Raw genomic sequence first — 10,386 nt, 5'->3', positions numbered from 1 at the left:
ATTAATACGTTATGAACTATGACGTCGTTGTGAACTGCTCACGGCGGAGCAGCTCCGAGCGGATGTTGATATCGTTGAGGTTATGTTTAGACTTTAGAGGATCGATAAAAAATATAAAAGCACTCTCTCTGCGTGTGTTTGAATGGCTCGCAATTTCTCCTTGTGTTTACTTTCGTTTCGATGTTGATTTCCCGACTCGCCGCAACCCGGTCGCGGTTCGACCGTGATGGAGCAAGTCTTATCGCGACTGCAATATCACCCATTCCTACAAAACTAAGATTATTTTAGTTTACGCACAGTTCCCGTAAATTATCATTTTGATTATATTATGTTAAAACTCACCTCATCTTATCGTGCTCTCGAGGTAAAAGACCCGCGCGCCTCAAATACGATCAAGAAATTTTCGCATGATGCACTAAGTCAATTTTAATTCGATAATTGCAAGAAAGGGGACTGAATAATTACATAATTTCTTTTCGGAGAAATTGGCCGCAACTTGCGTTTATTTCATTTGATACCTCTCATCACCCATTGAGTGTTGACACGGCGATCTCTTCGCAAACCGATTGTTATAGAATTGAAAGTTTAATTATCCACCGGCACCTTATAAGTCGGTGCGTACTATCCGCGGCGTGCTATCCACGGCTGGATCTAGTGGCGTGGGCAGTAAGGCCGAGAGTCGCGCGGCGCTGGTGAGATGCGACAAATAGGATCGCGTCATTATCAGCAATGAAAGCATTCCGTAACGTTACGACTGCTTTCTTGTATGAGATAATGTGCGCTGGGTCGTTGGCCATGTTGGTATTGTCGTGTATTTCTTTTACTTAACTTTTTTTTCTTCTAATTACAACTTTTACTTTCGTTTATTGATCGGAGAAAGGTGACCAGTTTGTTGATCATCTCATGTGTTAATTATTTGCTACTTTTTGCGACGAATCATTATAGTATTCGGTATTGATATTAAAAATTTTCATAGTATAAATGTCGGTGCAGATGACAGCTAAGGTTAGTTTATTGATATTGACATTGAGAGATAATATTCGTCGGTAACCAATCAGTAAAACCCGATCATCCATTTACAAGTGACAGCTGTAAATGACGTCATTTAGTGCCTTATTATTCCTATTGAATTGGTATGTTAATCTAAGACGGAATATGTGGTCTTTTCGTGATTAATATATTCAAAGTATTTGTGTCTCCAATAAACAGTGAATATCAAATATCGAGCTAAAAACAAATTTAATATATTCGGAATTAAGTTGATTATCATGGACATGGCGACGCGATGTCCTACAGCGAGGGGTAAGGACAGGTGACCGCGAGCCGTTAGTTGACGCGGCCTCCGATCATAACTCGATCGTTCGCCGATTTTATAATAGCGAAAGTTGACTGTCGCTTTCTAACCTCGAATGTTAGTATCGATGCAAATAATGTTCCGCGCCTGTCCCGTGGGCGGCGCCCGCCGTCAGCGACCCACGCGCCCTCGGAGAGGACCTGTTGCCCGCCTTATTAGCACCCATATCAATTAAGTTTAATTAATGATAATGATTATTTGCATATGAGTATGTTTCTATGCTTTTAAAAGGCGACCTGTGTTTTATTTGTTTGTATTTCTATACGTTGTGTCACGGTGTTTGTCATTTGAAAATACTTTTAATTCGAGCTTTATTTTACTCATTTTAACATACCTGCAAACTGTTTCGCGCGGTTTTGCTACATGTTCTTATATAGCCTTTGGCTATAAATGGACTTTTAAACACTAAAATAATTTTTCACTGGACCAGGAGTTCCGGAAATTAACAAACAAACGTTGCAGCTTCATTTTATTTGGTATAGATTTTGTATAACCCGTGCCGATACATGGGTATATCTCACTGATATTACAGCCGTCATCAAAAACGAACAGTTAAAGTCGTGTAGCTGCCGTCGTAGCTTGACTCTCGACTGCCAGCTGTGCCAGTGCTCTCTGCACTCGCTTTGACATGGACACAGTTTATGTTGTCATCAAACATTTACTTCAACGAAGTTTTGCGCTTAGTCCTATAAATAAACTTATTAGTTATGCTTATGCTTATTAGTTATTTATAAAAAACAAAGAATGTTAATTGACGTGCGAGTCAACAATTCAATGGTCATCCGTTCTTTAATTAAAGGCGTTAAAATAATATAATCTAAAAGTATTCAAAAAAATAATTACAAACGAATTGTATGCGTCCTTAGCTCCAGTAATGATAATTTCTATTTTTATCTGGCGCCTTCCTCGCGCGAAGCACTCATAATGCGAGATGTATGTTTATTGTTTACGATAAAAGCTGTATCGTTACATCTCCAACTTTTACAATTAAATGAAACTTAATCACAATAAATTAGTGGTTACATATAATTAAATTCCGGTCGGCTTTCGCTAAGCATTGTTATGTTGCACAACCGAGACCGGAGCCCGCGGCCCGTGGGAACCGCGCTTTCCTCCCGTCCCAGTGTCGTCTTTGTCTCAAGTTTCCAGTACGTTCCTGACACTCAGATTTGAATAAAATGGCCCTTTATTGCGTTATTTAGAGAAATGCAGAGTAATCGCTCATTGTTATTACATAGAAATTTCATATCGTTTTTATTAATGGAATCTGCAACCCAAGCATAATAAAAACACTCGGTCTGTTGTTTTTATTATGGTAGTCGTTGAGAACAGAAGCAATTATTTTGAAGTTTTGTGCCAAAAACAAAGCTATTTAAATGAATACTCTAGTAGCTAATTTCATAGGAACAGAATAATGTACATTAATTGTATTATATATTCAATTTATCTGCGCATGTAGATAACATCACCACTGCTTAAAACGGTGAAGGAAAACATCTTGAGGAAACCGGCATGTCCGAGAATCAAAAATTCGACGACATGTGACATCTGCCAACCCGCACTTGGCCAGCGTGGTGGATTATGGCCTGAACCCTCATAGGAGGCCTGTGTCCCAGCAGTGGGAACATATAAGGGCTGATGATGATGAATTGTATTATGTTTCATTACTTATTAGAAACGGAAGATCGTGCGTTAAGTCATAATTATATAATTGAACATTATGTCGATATAAGAATGTTTGTATGTTAAAAATTCTGGGCAGCACCGCACCAATTTACGATATATCGAGGTATACCTATTACTGACACTAGTTGTATTTCTGTATGGCCAATTTCCGCGAAGTAATTGCAATCCCCGCGCGGGGGTGTCGCGTCGCGTCAGCCGGTTACGTAAGCGTAATGCTCCGTAGCGCTCCCACATTCATGACAGACAGTAAACAATGAACTGCCGCTAGGGCGCCGCCGAACCTCTCGGCCACTCGTTGCGTCACACGCAGCGATGCACTTCGATATATTTTACATTTATATAATATTAAATGTATACTTACTATTCATTTAGATAATAGTGCGATATGTTTAAGATGAATAAAGAAATTCGCGGTTGATAACTTTTTCTTAATATTTTCAAACTTTTTTGACTAACAACATGTAGTTAATAATTATTTTTAGCAAAAATCTATATGCTATAATCATATAACAATTTGAAGATGAAGTATTTATATACATTTGCTAAAAAAATAAGTATTAATCTAAACTCACGTTTATATGGGTATAATATGGTATTACATAGTGGTGCACTTCTTCACCCACGGTATAAGAAATTGTGCGTTTTCACAATTAAGTTTCGAGTTATTATTTGGCGGAACCAGGAACACAGGAGGCACCAGGAAATAAATGTTGTCTATATATGTCTATGTTCGTCTAAATATAAACGGAGCTGCGTCGCGGAGGCGCAGGCGCCGCTCTGCTTCTGGATCATTTGCATAACGCTTTCAATTGTTGACAGATGACCACTGCGCAATTCACTTCCCTGTATTCAGCGTTTAAGTTTATGTTAAAGGCAATGTTATAAACTGAAATACGCCCATTTAGTAATGGCCTAGTCGATTCAGAAGACTTTTGTATCTTAAGGACAGAGAAACGTTAATGCGAAGAGAACCACCACAAAGCTCAATTCTTATTAATATTTAAATTACATCATATTTAGAAATTATTCGAAGTATATGACCATATATATTTAGTTTTTGCTGAATTGATTGCAGTTGCTCTATTTGAATGCACTGAGAACATAATCACGCTATGATACAGCCATCAATGGGCCGAGCCAGTGTCGCGTGTGTGTGCCTGTGTGCGTGTGTGCGGGTCGGATTGTGCAACAGCACACAACAACATCACGGGCCTGCGACAGCGCGAGCCTCGCCTCGTTAGCGGCATATATCCGCGCTAACACAATTACGCCGAATTGGCCACAAGTGCCGGCTGCGCTTGAAATCACTACGTGACTACACAATGATATTTATCAACTAGATGATTTGTTGAACCCGCAAATTGATTAACCTGCAAATGATTAATTAGTATGTCATGTCTACGATAGATAATTATATTGGATCGATAAAAGATCCTCGAAGAATGGAGTTTTTCGTAAACGTAATTTAATATAATTGCAATAGCAGGAAAGGAGCGCTTAAAGTGTACGAAAATGTTGTAGACTGCTCGTAGCGTGCAGTCGTAGCACCTTGGAGACATTTACTTGGAACAATAGTTACCACCGAGTGTAATGTGTTTTTTTATTCCATGCAAAATATTTATATTGGCGTTGTTTTCTAATTTAATATATGACATAAACATGAGTTGAAGTGAGGTGTGTTAAAGCCTAAACTGAAGCTTTCTCATCGGTTATATAATGTGATGTCGCCAGTAGTTGTGCGGACGTGCAACTTATTCGATATCAGTGTGTTTTTGTGTCAGTTTCGACGTCGTCACGTAACAGTTCAATGTCAACAACCTTCGGACACTGCGCTTGCTTTGCTCACCACTCAGATCTCTTTATTTAGCTAGACTTTTTGCTTCCCATTGCACAAAAATATTTAATTCAATAACAATTTGGATCTGGTCTTACGTAAGTATCAAAACATAATATATATATATATATATTATGTTTTCAAATTTTGCTTATCTTAGTACCCTATGCACAGGATCTTTCAATTTGTCTAGTTTCGATAGCGCCGTGTGCGCAAGGCACTTTCACTGCGAGTCACCACGACCCGGCGCGGGTTATCGCGGGCATCGGGACTCCATTCAGGCGCCCGCCTCGACCCTATTAGCTGCATTGTTCAACACTGCCATGCCCGAAGCCACTGAAGTGTTTATTTTGATGCTTGTTTGTGCATTCGACGAGATGATTTAAGAACCTCCGAACGAAGCTTCTCACGCGCAGTCTAAGAAAATTCCCATACGGTAAAAAGTAGCCTATGTCTAGTCTGCTAACAAGGTACAGAAATTGTATCCAAAATTCGCTCCATTGCGACATGCAAGAAATGCGAACACAATTTCGCCTTGAAATCCTTCTTCGAAAACAGTAAGGATTGTATGTATCTGCAGTTTGAAAAGTATGAAGACGTAAATTAAGATGAGATATTGAGCTTACTGGTGAGAATATACAAAATTTGACTCGAACTCTCGAAAGGAGGATGCAAAAGTGAGCTAACATACTGTACAAGATTGAATTTGGAAAACCTAATCGCATCGAATCATGACGATACAGTCTTGCAATCAAAAACACTCGTTGCGAAATCTATTTGGCAAAGGACTCAGCAATATGGTTAACGATAAATATCAATTAAGTATGTTGGAAGCAGTGACCGAAAGCAAAGAGGCGATCGTGGTCAACCGGCCACTGCAGGCCGCGGGCTTCTTGGATTGAGAAACACCTCGTTAAACAGATTTGTGTTTCGTGAGAATGCCTTGTCGCTCGGTGGCGCTCCACTGACTCCGTGGGTGGACGCTCCCTTCTGCTCTGTTGGAATATTCTGCGCTTTATCTCTTGAAATTTTCTTTGACAATGCTTTATTTTAATACTAGCTACGCCCCGCGGTTTCACCCGCGTACGTCCGTAACCCGTAGGAATATCGGGATAAAAGTTTCCTATATGTTATTCCAGTTGTCCAGCTGTCTACGTACCAAATTTCATTGCAATCGGTTCAGTAGTTTTTGTGTTAAAGAGTAGCAAACACACACATCCTTACAAACTTTCGCATTTATAATATTAGTAGGATAAGTAGGATAGTAGGATATAGTATTAAAGTCGATTGTGATGAAATTTGCTTTAATTGGCAAGCCTAGCTTTGTGTACATTACACAGGTTAAACATTATAAAACTTTAATTGTTTTACAAAATATAATTTAAAATTTCTCTTCCGTGTTATATAATATTATTGATTACTATAACAGTAAATAATAATGGACAAATAAGATTGATAGCCGACACCGAGGCAAATTAAACGTCTCCTAACAAGTGGTTTTTGTGACATTAGCGGCGTGCGGCCTGCAAGAAATAAATTAGGAAGCTAAGTGGACATCAATTACATTAATGGAACCCGAGCGAACTGCGCGTCGCTTCTTCTAGCAGCTAGCTCTTACTTTGAACCTCACAAGTTGTTAGGAATTTCTATTTGGGGACTTCTATTCCAATACTCACGACTTTGTATTTTTTTCTGAATATAACACGCCGATGATACATATATTGCGTAGGTCACGTCATAGTCGGGCTCAACAAGGATGTCTCTAAATAAGAAATAGGTAGTGGTTAAGGATGTTAATTCACTGATTTAACGAAGCTACAGTTAGCGCTGACATCGATCAAAGAACTCGTCACTGACGGACTTCCTGTGATACTTCCAGCGGAAAAGGATCACTAATGGCAGACATCCCGAGCAATCGGACGATCTTATTGTGTTCTCGCAGCGCTCGCCAGCGGCTGCGGCTGAATCGGAATCCACCGTCACCCGAGTGCTCTGACGCAACGCAACGCAACCCTCCGCCCGTGCAGGACGATTTGCATACAATAGCCTGATAACTGGCAGCTTGAAATATAACCGTTTGCCGACAATGCTTGCTCCCTTGTTATTTTTCCACAATCGAAATGGTTATCATCTAGAGGCCGCGTTCTCTCGAAACTACACATTATATATGCAAACGTACATTTTTGATACTCCTGAAGGTTACAAAATTTTGGATTGAATTTACATCTGCATTAAAATTGAAGCATAAAAGCAACCTTTATTATATTGATCAAATCATGTTATTGTACAAAAGTAATATCATGACAAAAATAGGCTAACGGGTCGAGCAGAACAACGGGTGTCGTCTGCTGCTCTCGCCGCGGCCTAGTGTGTAGTGGAGCGTAGCGTTGCGTCACACGCAGGCTGTCGGGAGCGGCTCCACCGCGCTCCCGTCGGCGAACAATGAGCGATGATAACAATAATCAGTTAATATAAGAGATTGTTTGGTGCTATTGATTGTACACGGCAATGTGACGAGAGGTGCAGCGCGTTGGGTTGCGCTTGCAGTCGAGCTGCGGCGCACAATGGCCGGTTCCGCCGCCGGCCGCGATAGTCACGCAGGATACATCTCGCGATATCTGTCAGATGAGAGGATTAATTCTATTCATTGATTTAACCTTCATTCAATGGAAACAATTACGAGTAATAGCTCTATTGTTTCCAAAAGGAACTATTTTAAATTACAAGTAGCACTTTACTTAACACAGCGTATTTTATTGCACCATATGTTTATTAAAAAAAGAAGTTTACTGTTTTAAAGGAAAACAGCGTCATGCTCAATTTCTCGATATACCCACCGACTCTGGAATATTTATATTTCTAGGAATCATTTTATTGAGTCACTGTGTTTTGCTATAAAGCGATATATTTCAATTTCATTTTAAATTATGTTTTACTTCTATAACTACGTATATAAAATATAGTTTCTTAGCAATTGATAATGTTTATCTATGATACCCTAACGAGCAGTGTTGTTGCAGCTGGTGGTGAACCTGGCGATAGTGGTGTACCATGCGCTGGACTACACGCACGGGGAGGACGAGGAGCGGCTCGTCTCGCCCGAGCTGGAAGCGCTCATCACCGACATGACCAACGGGAACGTTGCGGGTAAGTTGCGGGGACGACGCCCGCCATACAATCTCATTATTCTGTTCGTAATATTACTTAAATGTATATTCTGTGAACAAAATAAAGTCGTCTGGTAAAATTAGAGATTCGTGGTATCAAAACAAATTTCTTATCGTGTTTATCGAACATAAAAAGTAAACGAGCGGTCACGCGAACGTTTCTTTGCATTTACAATAATTGAGTCTGTTAAAGCACCTTACAAATAAACACAATCAGTTTCGCCGCTGAACTTTCCCCTTATTGACCTTTCTCTCGTTTCTCCGTTGCGATCTTGTCACGGCGACGAGAGCTTACCCCGACGGCCGACGCAGCGCGGCATGAACATCCTCCCGTGGATTGTTAATGACATTCCCGAATCATTTTAAATTAACTCGAATGCATACATAGGTCTGGCGAGAAAGCACCGTACAATTACGATAAAAGTTAACGCTCATTTACATTGTACTAAAGCGAAATAAAAGTGAGTAATTTTAACGTGTGTGGCGATCAATATATTTGAATTAATTATCCCTACAATTGTAAACATTATAGATCAAAGACCATAGCTTCATCTAATTCGATTTGTGCGCCTCCCATAATATAAAAGTGTATCTTTACTTTTTTCACCTTATTTTATAATTATTTATTTCATACATTATATTGTATAATCATTTCTTATAATTATAAACTAGCTGTGACCCGCGGTTGAAACCGCGTAAGCGTGCTGCGTAACCGTATCCCGTAGGAATATCGGTATAAAAAGTGCCTATGTGTTATTTCAGTTGTCCAGCTACCTACGAAGCAAAATAGTATTTTCATTTACCAATAGATGTCAGGAAAAAAAACAACGAATAAAACACGAATATGACATTATTTCAGTTGTCCAGCTATCTACGAAGCAAAATAGTATTATTATTCACCAATAGTTGTCAGGAAAAAAAAAAACACGAATATGACATTTTCTAAAAAAAAATCCTAGCTAGATCGATTTATCGCCCCCGAAACCCCCTGTATACTAAATTTCATGAAAATCGTTGGAGCCGATTCCGAGATTCCAATTATATATATATACAAGAATTGCTCGTTTAAAGGTATAAGATAAGTATATAATAATATTTAGTATGAATACCAATTTGCATTTTACATATTTCTAAGTATGCATGTATGTTCATATGTATGCATATATGTTTATGCTTCTGACTAGCACTTGAACAAGGGGCTACTGAAAATCAGCGCTGCGCATTACGAGTAACACATGCTGAGTAGTGACTCTTTTTAGCGCTACACCGATTAGTTACAAATCCTGCTTTTTATTATACGTTCGTTAACATTATGTGGTGTTAAATGAACATTATCTCTTCCTTTCTTTCTTTTTTATTTATTTTTCGTCGACCATTAAATTAACAACTAGTTTTCTGTTGCAAATTTGCCAATAAACGATATCTGTTTTGAATAAATATTCGAAAGCGGCGTCTAACGATCAAATTGTTATTCATAGTTGTGTTTTTATACATCGCATAGAGCTCGAATGGAAAGTCTCCGCGAATTCCATGGGAACTGCGATCGCGATAATTGTAATCTCAGCGTATTTCTGTCGTGCTGCGATTCTGATGAGTTGACGTGCATACAAACCCGCTTAGTACAGGCGTGACCTTTGCGCCCGCCCGTTAGCCGCGCTCGCGGTCCGCGCACCACGTGCAGCCCGCCCCGGCCCTCCGGGATCCACAACGGTCGTTGATCCAGCCTCCTAGCGCGTCCTCCCAAACGTAGACCGAGGACGTGGCACACATTTGCCTAATTTTACGAATCGACAATAATATTGTTATCGCACCGATGAAGACCCGCTGTTAACAGAGTTTCACACACCGCCGAGGCCTCGGTAATAGTAATTTTGTTCCGCAATGTTCACTGCGTCTATTAATTTCTCCTCAGTTTAATGTAGCATATGTCCGTGAGAACGATTTTTAATACAATTGATACAAGTTGTCCAACGGTGCCATTGTCTGGATGCTCCGGATCTAGGTCGGGGTTAATTGTATGAACGCCTATGTCGTGTTGCGCCGTGCGCGTACGCATCACTTATGGTTAATTAAATCACACCGCAAACATTATTAAGCGTCGTCGGTGGCATATATTGTATACATTCGAATAGCATTCTGAACCTGTACATACATATTAAATATTAACTTGCCTCGTTTACTTCTTTAGAGATTGAAAGCTTTGAAAGCACTTAACTGTTTTAAGTATTTAATTTTTAGTTTTATAGCGTTGAAATGCTTTATAAATGAGAAATTTTGAAAGAATAGAAAAAATTTGATCACGAGACAGGATTCGAACCTGCGTTTCTTGCCTAACCGTAGCAACA

The 10,386-nt window shown here is 39.6% G+C and overlaps 1 protein-coding gene across 6 annotated transcripts in view; it reads left to right on the top strand.

Moving 5' to 3' along the window:
- Positions 1 to 10,386, top strand: part of LOC119831253 (protein spire) — a 70,895-nt gene that overhangs the window by 29,993 nt on the left and 30,516 nt on the right. For all 6 annotated transcript variants that reach the window (XM_038354565.1, XM_038354587.1, XM_038354580.1 and 3 more), the window contains exon 3: positions 7,895 to 8,021. In XM_038354565.1, coding sequence (XP_038210493.1) covers positions 7,895 to 8,021 — 127 coding nt within the window. The remainder of the gene's footprint in view (positions 1 to 7,894; positions 8,022 to 10,386) is intronic.

This window comes from Zerene cesonia, chromosome 1, assembly GCF_012273895.1.
Source record: "Zerene cesonia ecotype Mississippi chromosome 1, Zerene_cesonia_1.1, whole genome shotgun sequence".
In the NCBI taxonomy this organism is placed as follows: domain Eukaryota; kingdom Metazoa; phylum Arthropoda; class Insecta; order Lepidoptera; family Pieridae; genus Zerene; species Zerene cesonia.
Note: the sequence above shows the minus strand (reverse complement) of the source record. Positions and strands in the feature narration are given on the sequence as shown.